The sequence below is a fragment of the Equus quagga genome, chromosome 7 (genome assembly GCF_021613505.1).
Source record: "Equus quagga isolate Etosha38 chromosome 7, UCLA_HA_Equagga_1.0, whole genome shotgun sequence".
Lineage (NCBI taxonomy): Eukaryota > Metazoa > Chordata > Mammalia > Perissodactyla > Equidae > Equus > Equus quagga.
Window position 1 is genome coordinate 35,661,162 of NC_060273.1, and position 11,054 is coordinate 35,672,215.

The following is an 11,054-nucleotide window of genomic DNA, read 5'->3' on the forward strand; positions in this document are numbered from 1 at the left end:
ATGAGGTAATGCCCGGCAGTCATACATACCTCCTCCCGACACTGAGATCCTGAGGCTCTTACCACCAGGGGGCACCTGGAGACAGCACAGGACAGGGAGGCAGGTTCCTGGCCACTCTGGCCTGAGGTCTCTACTTGATTAAAGAGGGGAGGGGGTCTCTCCCAGCTCAGATGCCCAGGGTCAGTCCCCGCACCCTGCTCCCACGCGTGGTGCCACCTGAACCATGCAGGGAAGGCCTGCCTGAGAACGATACCTGAGAGTGACACCATGCCCTGCTGGGTGAAAATAGCCCAGCACGGGGTCCAGGAATGGCTCTCGAACAAGCATTACGATAATGTCAAGTTTAATCTGGCAAATATACAAGTTGGATTTCTGGAGCATGTTTTGCCTGGGTGCTGCACAGTAAACGGAGGGTTCTTGAAATGATCGATGGGTAGGGTTAAGAACGGGCCCCGGCCCTGGCCAGGTGGGTGGGAATGAGGCAGGGAAGGGCAGAGGGGAGGCCTCAGTCAGAAGGGACTGGCTGGGGACGAGCCATGACCCTCAGGGACCCAGGGGCCTGGGCTCCCAAATGACAGCCCCTCTGAGTGAGCACCCAGGCACCAGACAGGCTGGTTGTCGCGAACTTGTCAGCAGCTGCCCCAGGCACAACCGCCCCTACTGTGCAATCTACGGGACAAACGGAAGCCCTTCTTACCCCACTCCCAGGCACCCCAACCAGGGTTCTGAATTCTAAAAACAGCAAACACATTCGAATGGTTACATATGAAATGCCGTCCTGCATCTTTCTGTCTCAAAGATAGCAGCTGCCCCCTCCCCCCAGCCCCCCACCCACCATCCCCCCAAACGATTTCTGTGCCAAGATGAAGAGGAGGCCCCAGGCCGCGGGGGGCTCCTCGTCGTGAGGGGCTGCTGCGGCGGCGCCAGGGCACAGGGTGGGCGGGACGCGGCAGCGGTGCTGGCAGCACGGCCCAGGTCCCTGGTCTCTCCTGCCACGGCCGTGCTACTTATTCAGGGAGAGCGACTGCATCCGTTTTCCTGACAAAGTCGCATCGTCTTTCGCTGAGGAGTGAGAAGGGAAGGGTGGGGGTCAGAACAAAACCACCCTCCACACACCAACGCCACACCCCCCAGAATCACGGATCTGTAGGTCTGAAAGGCTTCAGTAAACATTTTGTGCGACTGGCTCAGCTGGCAGAGGAGGGGATCCAAGGAGAGGGCCCAGCCTGATGCCCTCCCAGGGACAGGATTTCTGCTGGAGCCACCGGACCCAGGTGTTCAGACCTCACCGCGTCTGGGTGGCTGCCCCCTGCACAAAGGCCCACCAACACAGAAGCTACTGGGCACATGGAAACTCTTACCCCCCTCCCTGCTAGAACCCTGTAATTCCAACCTCTCCCCATGGATTCGCAAGTCTCAAATCAGCAACAACGTTCAAATAGTTTCACACGAGTCCTCTCCTGCTTGGGACTGTGAAGCAAGAGCTACTAGTGGGGAGGGGGGATAATCGGGTATCTCCAGAGTGGTGACAATGCCCTGGGCAACTGATCTCCCATTTTTAGGCCTCAGTTTCCTTGTGATTTGGGAGGAGGCAAGACAGCAGGATCTCTAAGAGCACTACTGGCCTCACAGGTGGAGACGCGGCCGGGAGACACAAGGTCATGAGTCAAACGCTCCCATAAACTAGACCAACTCCCCACAGCCAACCTGGCCCAGAGGGACCCCCGCCATGTTTGGCCACACTCGAGGGAGGGCGTGGGGGAAGAGGGATGCCTGGGCCAGATTTCTTTTGGGTCTGCACTGTTAAATCCAGCCTAACCCCGCCCCAGCCTCTCGGATGGCCAGCGGTGACCCCAGGCAGATCTGCGGCCACACAGGCCACCGGAGGCCTCAGTGGGCCTTCTGGTCTGGAAGGCAGGCACCAGGTGTGCCTCCGAGGCCTCCCTTAGGTGCCCTGGACAGCGCTCTGCTGAGAGTCACAGCCCTATCTGACCGTGCTGTGGCTGGACCCTCCTGGCACCCTGTGAGGCGGTGGGCGGGAATGCCCACCTTCCCCAGCAGGGAGAAAGGGGGCTGTGTGCACACGCACGCGCGTGCACACACAGACACACACACACGTGCATGGCGTGGGCCTCCACTGAACAATCTGACCCCATCCATTCCACAACAAGGACACTGAAGTGGATGGTTGTGGGTGGCCACCACGGCCCAGCCAGTGGCTCAGGACCCACCTTTCCTCTCTTCTTCTTTCTTCCTAGCAGCCTCCTCCCGCTGTTTCCGGATGATCGCCAGCCGGGCAAGGTCAGCCTTGGCTTGCTCTGTCTTCCCAGCTAAATGCATTTTCATGTAACGCTCTTTCGCTTTCTGCTTCTCGATTTCTTCTCTGTTTGGATAAAATGGTGTCACAGAGGACATCTCCCCCACCATGATCAGCTGAGCTGGACGTGGGAGCCAGAATAAAGGCCTGGGGCCCAAGTGGAAGAGGGCACCCCGGCTGAGGGAGGGGCCTTGGCTCCCCAGGCCCCCTCCCTGATGGACATGCACCAGACAGACAGACAGGCCCGGACTTGTGCATGGGTAGGCTTAAGGGGCTGGAAGTTCAAGTGGTGCACTCGGCTTCCCCAGGCAGAAAACACGAGACGGGCATGGGCTCAGCACCTGTGACCTATGGAAAGCCGTAAGGCGGAGCGGACAATGTATGGGGGGAGGAGGAGCTGACGAGGGTCTGGTGTCCGTGGTAAGAAAGGGGGATCAAAACCTAGTGAACTGTATGTCTGGAGAAGATGACCAGGAAGAGGAAGGCACTGGAAACCACATTCTCTAAGGAGTGGACCAAGAGGCCAGATGGGAACCAGGCACGCCCAACCTTGGGTCGACATGGCAGGACACACACTGAGTCAGAGCAGCCAGATGTGCACGAGGCTGCCTCCATGGGGTGAGCCCCATTAGGGGTGTAGGAAGGAGAGACTGCGCAGGACAAAGGTGTCAGTCACCAACTCACTAGGCAGAGAGGGGTGAGAGTCACTCGGTTCCCTCTGAGGACCTCCTTCCCATGCCTGAGATTCTGAACTGGAGTGGGTGCCCTTCGAGGTGTGAGAGTGGAGGGTCCCACTTGCACCAGGTTCCTGGAAGAGCCAAGTTCTGGAGGAGGGTCAGGGAAGCCCTGCCTGGCAGGAGCTTGGGGGAGGAACTTGGCCTCCCGGAGGCCTTCACTGTGCACAGGCTGAGGGTAGGAGAAACAGGCGTGGGGCCTGGCTGGAGGGGAGGGAGAGAAACCCAGCCACCAGAAGTCGGATGAGCAGATGTCTCACCCAGGAGACTGGACAAGACACTTGCTACAGAGACGAGGAGGGAACACCTGTCAGCCCAGCAGGTCCTATCCTGGGAGGGAGATGCAGAGTCAGGAGCCTCAACACTGAGCCCCAGAGCACCAAACCCGGGGGGACCAGAGAGGCATCTGGAATGATGAGCAAGGCTGCCCGAAGGCTCTGCAGAGCCCCCTCAGTGAAGGCTATGTGCCAGGCAGGCTTCCAGCCTTTATAGCTTTCATCTCGGCAACCCCAAAGGGCAGGGGTAGCAGAGGATCCCCCTTTTACTGGTGAGAACAGTGAGGTCCAGAAAGAGCAGTGACTTGTCCAAGGGTGCACAGCGGCTGCGGCAGAACCTGGGCGGGCACTAGAGCCCTTCTGCTCTAGGAAGGCTGGCAGCAGCCCAGGCTGCTGGGTTTCTGGGGACTTGGTCCTGAGAAGGAAGCTACTGGAGCGGTAGCTTCTACACCCCAAGCTCGTGGGCCTTGCCCGTGGGGATTTCAGACATACCCCTCAGCCACCAGGGGTCAGCACAGGAAGGTGGATTTAAACCGAGCAGTCCAGTCAAGAGGGAACCCAGGACTGCTTTCCCTGGTGGCCTTCAACCTCCCACAAGGCCTCTGACATCACCTGGTGGTCCTCAAAATTCAGGGCACTACTGTCGAAGACTAGCCATGTGCCAGGCACGTTAGCGCGCGATTGGATCCTCACACGACACATGAGGAAGCTATCTTCCTCACTACAGCTCCAGCTCCACCTTCACCTGGGACTCCAGGAGGGCTGGGGCAGCCGCAGGGCTGAGTGGGACCTCCCTGCACTACTTGCCGCGGGGATGGCCCAGGCCCCAAAGCCCCTCCCAAGCCCCAGGGCTATGACATCACAGATGGGCGCAGGCCAGCAGCGGGCAGATCAGGCTGGATGAAGAAGTCTCCCTGGAGTGGGGTGCTCTGGGGGGTAACCCTCCATGTCCCTGGGCATTACTTCAATCGCAACGCTCAGGTCTGAATCTGCTGTTCCATTTCCCCTGCTATGTTTCTACTGGTGAAAAAAATATCTTTTTTTCTTTTTTCTCCTTTTTGGAGAAGCTACTACAGAGCCTTTGAGGAATGAGATGAAACAGAAATAAACACTGTAGCTGGAGCCCCACCCAGCCACCCAGGAATCCAGGTGGAGGAGCCGGGCGCCTCATCCCAGCAGGTCAGCCCCCGGCTCATGTGCCCAGAAACGAGGCCCAGCAGCAGAGGTTACCGTTCTCTCCTTGAAAGCTCCTTGGGCCCGTCCAGGTCCAGCTGTGTGACCTTTTTGGTTGTCTGTGCCACCCGGTTGGGGTTCTCAATGTCGATGAGCCCTTCCACGCCTTTGCGCTTTTGCTAAGAGAGGACAAGAAGCTGGCCGTTGGACAAGTTTGGGACTGCAGAGCCCCTGAAGGCCACTCCCCCCATCTCCTGACAGCCCATCTGGACTGGGACAAACTCCTGCTCCACCCCCAGGCCAACAGGTTGCTCAGCCCAAGCCTCACAGTGGGGAGAGCATTGAGGAGTATCTTCATCAGCCTGGGAGGGGCAAGGAGAGCGAGTTCATGTGACGAGGGCCCAACCTATGCTGAGTCCCAGCAACCAGGGGATATTATACCAGTTTCAGAGGTGACAGAATGGAGGTACAGGGTAAAATAACTTGCCCAAGGCCAACGGGAAGTAGAGAGTAGACGAGATGTGAACCCAAGCCTAATTCACTTGCTCTCAGCACAGGGCACTACTCCCTCACTTCAAGCTCAGGCTCCAAACAGTTTTCCACTGAATCTCGTACCCAATTGCAATGAGCAATGCTGGAGCCCCAGAGGAGGGTGGGCCAAGGATGTGTGTTCTCCGGACCAATTCCAAATCCTAGCCATCTCAGCTGACGGGAGGGAAATGTGACTTGAGAATGACCCATCACATCACACTGTCTGTGGGTTTGGGAAGCTGGCCCAAGAACCTGGAGCCCGCACCTCCCACCTCCCCTGGGGAAGTTCGGAAAGGAAGGAGAACACAGGTTCTCGATGTAGCAGGTTTGGTCCAAGTTTCAGGCTCTGTTAATCCTAGCTTCTCACTTTAAGTGACCAGGGCAATTGCTTCCAAACGCCAGTCAGTCTTACCACCATACAGCGCTCCGGACGCCTATACCTCCACTGCAAGACCTGACATCGCAAACTTCACACGTCTAAACAGAACTCGAGATGCACCCCCTCACCCAGCCCACTCCTCCCACAATCCTAAGCATGGCTTTCCCTCAGCCCCTCGGCCTATCCTCAGCAAGTCCCGATGAGTCTCTGCCTAAAATATGGCCTGAATCTGCCCACTATTCACCTCTGCCCTTGCCATCACCCTCAGGCAAGCCATAATTTCTTGTCTGGACACCTGCTGCCATCTCCCTGCTTCCACCCTCAACACCCTACAACTCACTCTGCAGAGAAGCTACAACAATCTTTTAAAAGCAAATCTGGTCATCATCTCTCTCTCCACCAGGGCTCCACCAGCTGCCCACTACTCACTATCGTGAAACCCAACTCCCTTCAGGGCAGGTGGCTGCCCTCACGACCCTCTCCTCATTCACCCCTGACCACCCGACTCCTGACTGTCAAGCCACAGCCCGGCCAGTTCTTCTCTGAACGTGCCCAGGTCATCCCCACTCCAGGGCCTTTGCACTTGCTAACCTGGCTGTCTTGACTGCTCTGCACGCTGGTTTCCACAAGGCTGGTCCACCTTGTCTTTCTGAGCTTGGTTTAAAGTCACTTTCTCACCACACACCACTCCAAGTACCCTTCATCACAGTCCGTCTGCTTTGTAATACTTCTCACCAGCTACAATTACACTGTTCGGCTACTTCTGTACTGTCTACGGCCCCCCGGTAGGATGTAAACCCTCAAGAGCAAGGACTCCGTTTGCTTCTGCCACCAGGGCTGATAATCAACAGGCGCTCGATGAGTGTTTGTTGCATGAACGAGTCTAAGTCCCAGGCCCCACCAGCCTCAGTACCTGGTAATCATCTTCCTCATCCTCACTCTCTTCTGAGTCTAGAGATTTCTTCTCTTTTTTGGGGTCACCTGTAGCCCCATCTCCACCTTCTTCTCCTTGCTCCTCTTCTTCCTGTTTCAGAAATGGACAACCTGCAGAATCAAAAATGCAAAACAAGCCCCCAAGACTGTGACCCCCACCCCACCACCCCCAGGCTGTGGACCTTGAGAGAGTAAGCTTCTGGGAGGCTGCGACTAAGTATGACAAGGGTCCTACTCTGTGATCCTGGCCCCCAGTGGGGAACCTGACTCAGAGGCAGCCTGTCCACTTCGCTCCACAACCTGGAAGCCATTCCTACGGTCTAGCAAGCCCCTCATACAGCCATAAATGGCCTTGCTCCCCTTCCCAGACCAAGTAGCTGGGACAGCCTGGGTGAGAAGCTCATCTCCCAGGATCAGAAAGACTCAGCCATGTGGCCGGACCATAGTCCTCCTCAGCTCTGCTCCTGCTCCCTCACCTGCCACATGCAGCTGCCACTTGGTACTCGCTTTCCTGGGCAAGTCCTCCTCTGCTCTCCACTCCTACAGTCAGTGGAAGGCCAGCCACTCCAACTTGCCAACACAGATGCCCTGCTGTGCCAGCTTCCCAACAAAACAGCCCGGCATGTCACTACCCTCCACCTTTCTTGCCTCCCCACCAAAAACCCCCCTTACAAAACCATACATCCTTCCTTCCTCAGCACTTGCCCGCACACTCTTCAAGGTCCTGCTGCCAGCTCCGGCACCAGGCCCTCCCCCCATCTCCCTTCTCGGGGCTTCCAGGGACTTCACAGCTGTGCCACTCATCGGGCCTGACTGTGCTCCCTTCAGCCCTCAAGCAGGCGAAGATCTAATGGTGTGGTGGAGGACGTGGATACCGACAATGATGGAAACACATTCTGTTTCCTGACAGGGAGCTAGAAAAGTACCACGGGAACAGAGTAGAGGGATCTACTAGGCTCAGACTGGACAGGGAAGCGTGGTAGCATCAGCGAGTGTCCCAGAGGAGGCGACGCTGAGCAAGGTCTGGAGGAATAAAAAGTGCTTTGCCTGTTGGGGTGTGGGAAGGCAGGGCCTAACATCATGTTGAGTCTGACAAGCAGTCCTGCATTGCTGAAGAAGACAGGTGGGGGGTGCCGGGTGTCTGAGATGTGGAGGGACGGGGCCTGGCAGAGGGAGAGCCCCCAGAAGGCAGAAAGACAGGACCAAGATCAGAGACCCAGTAAGGCAACTCTTGCCGTGTGAACAAAGTTCTAAGTGACCCAGTCAGAGGGTGGCTCCCCTCTTGACTGTCATTAGTTGTTCTGGGATTACGACCTGCTGCCCGCTGCCCGGCCCCCCGACCTCAGGTGCTGGCTTCTTCCTGAGAATGCGTGGTCCTGGCCGGGCCTCTCTGAGTGCCAAAGAGGCAGGGCGCTACCCCGGGCCACTGGCGTAGCCTGGACAGGCACGTACTCACCCTGGCTTTCTGCTTTTCAGCCTGGAGCTGTGCGTCGATCTCCTCGGGGCTCGTGTACTGCCGTGCCCGGCCTTTGTGGCCTCCCTTTCTCCCTGCACAAGGATTGGCAGTTGAGGAAGGCCGGTGGGAAGCAGATGCTTTGACTCCGAGCCCCAGGCAGCTGTCCCGCTGGAGGCGCTCTCATCAGAGGCTGCAGAGACCTCACCCACCCCTCACCAAGCTCCGCCCAATTCTATACTTCCCCACCCTCACGGGTTCAAAAGGACACAAGAGGCACCACGTGACCACCCAAGGCACCACCAACCTGTGTGCTGGATGCAGGCTCCCAGGAATAAGACCCGAGAGCAGGATATGGGGGAGGGTACACCGCATGGAGTGACTGGCCAAATCTCCCTTGGAATCCAAACATAGTGGACTCAGATGCAATCACAAGAACGCGTGACATGCCCCTGATGTCACTACAGAGCTTTCTACTTGCAATGCTCTGTCACAGTCGTGGCCTCTTTTAACCCTCAGAACAAACCTATGGTGCAAGAGTCACTGCTGATCCCGTTTTATAGACAAGGAGACTTAAGACCAAGGCAGACGGGTGAAGAGCACAAATGTTGCAGTCCAACCTCTGTGTTCAAATCTCAGCTCGCTGCTCACCAGCTCTGTGACTTTGGGCAGGTACTCAACCTCTCAGAGTCTGTTTCTTCATCTCTGTCCCTACCTCAGAGGGTTGTCACAAAGATGGATTTGTCAACACATGCAAAGCTGTTGGAACAGTGCCTGGCACTGAATAAGCTCTGCAAAAATGTTTGCTATGACTGTTACTTTTCTCTCTAATACAGCATTCGCTGGGGGAAAAGAAAGAAAACCAGTGGCCACATCGGTATCTTACTACAGATGTCAGGGAATATAATAAAATATTTCACGTTCACCTAAGTGGTATGACAGAAAGAAAAAACTTCAAACCTAGAGGAGAAAGCGTTCTTATGCTTGGAGTAAGAAATATGGCTTGCAAACAGCGTTAAAGTTGAAAACAGACCTGATTACCCTCCAAGAATTAAAATGTGACTAATAATTACAGTTCATCTAAGAGTATCAGTTTTATAGTCTGACCCTCTTGAGCCAAGACACCAGACTGACTCCTGCTAAAGCCATCAGCCAGATTTATAGCAGAGTGGTACCCCTTGTGCTGGTCCCAGAGGACGGTGGGGTGGCTGTGGCCTCGACCCATCCCCACCTCCCCTGGAAGCGGCAGCCCAGCAGGTTTCCAAAGTCCCTCATTGTGAGCAGAGATCTGTAATTAGACAGCCAGAGCTGGTCCAGACTCCAGAGACAGCAACAGATACTGCGCCCCCCCACCCCCGATTTCCTAGACAGCAGCTGCAGAGCGATAATTGCACTGCTACAGACCACACCACCCATTTTTAATGACTACCTGGGTTCCCAAGGGTGTCTCAGTCTATACTCATGAAAGTCCTATTGTGAGAGATCAAGCTTGCCATTAAAAAAGCCAACACCCTTTCTTGCGCTCTTAATATTCCAGACAATAGTAACTCAAAATTGGCTACTATAAGCTCTCATCCTGCACACTTGGCTATGGGATACCGACCTTATCTTGGTCTACAGCGACTTTTATCAGAAGCTCTTCATGCCTTTAAAAATGCTTCACAGTTACATAATGGAAACAAGAGTTGGTCCTTTGCTTTTAGGGAATTTTACACTTTTTTTTAACATCTTCATGTTTTCTTTTGCTTTTCATGCAAATTAAAACAAGAAATGTAAACCTTGTCTATCCACAAAGCTTTTCACCAGCCAAAGGGCAAGTCACTTAACCAAGAATTCATATTTAGGATTTTCTAATTGTCACCTCCAACCATGGCTCAAAGTAGCTATTAAGTAGGACTCTACAGCCAGAATTCTGGAGCAGGAAGAGCTCATTTAGCACCCTCCTTTTGCAGAACAGGAGACTGAGGAACACAGAGGAGATATGGCTCTTTCTACTACAGAATAAATCAGTAGAGGGCTAGGTTTAAATGGAGCCAGCTCTGTAAACGTGGAACTAGAGAGTCAGGAAGTCATTTCGGTTTGAAAAAGCTCCAAGCAGATTTTCCTGTGGGCTGATGTATTGCAACCAACATGACACATGAGCCATCAATATTACACGAACATCTGTTCTGTGCCAGGAGCTAGCCAGGCACTTCGAGTGCTCATTCATTTCACGACCCTTATCTCCAGCTCTCCAAGCTAAGACTTACTAGCAGGTCTTAGCAGGAAAACAGGCTAGGAAAGGTAACTAACTTGTTCAAGGAAACAAGGTTAGTGACACAGCTGCGCTTCATACTGGCTCAGGGCAAAGACAATGGAGGACGGTCTACCCCGTACTGGAAAGCCATGGATCCTTTACCTTCTCGGCCAACGCATTGGCAAAGTCTTACAAACAATAGTTAATGATTCCTGGGCACTTAACGACTGCCCGGCACCGGCTTGCGCACTCCCACTCCACGTGGGTTACCTAGTTCAAGCCTCGATCAGCACTATGAGCTGGGTACAATCAGAACCCCCATTTGCAAATGAGAAAACTGAAACACATGGAAGTTAAGCGCCGAGCTCAAAGGCACACATCGAGCCGCCGCCGGAGAAGGCAGCCCGAAGCCAGGTCTGCCAGGCTCTCGAGCACCCAGTTCGGTCTCACTGGGCAAGCCCGGCTCGCCCACAGCCCGAGAGGGTCCACGCTGTACGCGCGAGTCAGGCGGGCCCACTACGGGCGCGGGGCGCGGTGACTCAGTCCCCGGCGAGCCTGGAAGTGGGAGCGGTCTCCAGACCCCCCCAGGCAGGAGAAGCGCGCCCTAGATCCCGCCTTCCGCGTCGCCGAGGACCCTGAGCCTCCGAGTCCCCTGAGACCCCCGAGGGAGTGGCTCAAGGCCACTCCGATGCTGCCTCCCATCCGGACAATTGGGCGTCGAGGCCCAGGCCTGGCCCTCCGCCGGCGCGGACGTCCTCCCTCTGCGCCGCTCTCCGAGAACCCGCAGGCTGAGGGGACAGCGGGAGCTGGACTCGGGCGGCCCCTCGAGGCCCGCGGGCCACGCGCGCCCGCCCCTCACCTCCTTTAGGCATCGCGGCTCCGGCAGCTGCGGCGGCGGCGCCTCGAACTGACACCGGAACCGGAAATACCTCGGCCTCGACTTCTTCCGCCCGGTTCAGTCCCCTCGGCGCGCCTCCGCCACCGTCGCCGTGAGGACCGGGGACCTCAGGGAGGCCAGCGCAC

The 11,054-nt window shown here is 56.0% G+C and overlaps 1 protein-coding gene across 1 annotated transcript; it reads right to left on the reverse strand.

Annotated features, from left to right (window-relative positions):
* Positions 1-326: 326 nt before the first annotated feature.
* PDAP1 (PDGFA associated protein 1) lies at positions 327-11,034 on the reverse strand. Its single transcript, XM_046665918.1, has 6 exons — positions 10,891-11,034; positions 7,799-7,890; positions 6,323-6,433; positions 4,557-4,678; positions 2,232-2,383; positions 327-1,062 (listed from the first exon to the last, which is right to left on the reverse strand). Exons 1-6 carry the CDS (start codon positions 10,901-10,903, stop codon positions 1,004-1,006), a joined length of 549 nt encoding a protein of 182 aa, XP_046521874.1. The 5' UTR covers positions 10,904-11,034; the 3' UTR covers positions 327-1,003.
* Between the last annotated feature and the right edge of the window lie 20 nt (positions 11,035-11,054).

Bases quoted from the DNA above. Each gene is read 5' to 3' on its own strand.
- PDAP1 (XM_046665918.1), bottom strand. The intron at 4,679-6,322 runs GTACTGAGGCTG...GTCCTCTCTTAG, and splicing joins ATGAGGAAGATGATTACCAG to CAAAAGCGCAAAGGCGTGGA. The intron at 2,384-4,556 runs GTAACCTCTGCT...TTATCCAAACAG, and splicing joins GAGCTTTCAAGGAGAGAACG to AGAAGAAATCGAGAAGCAGA.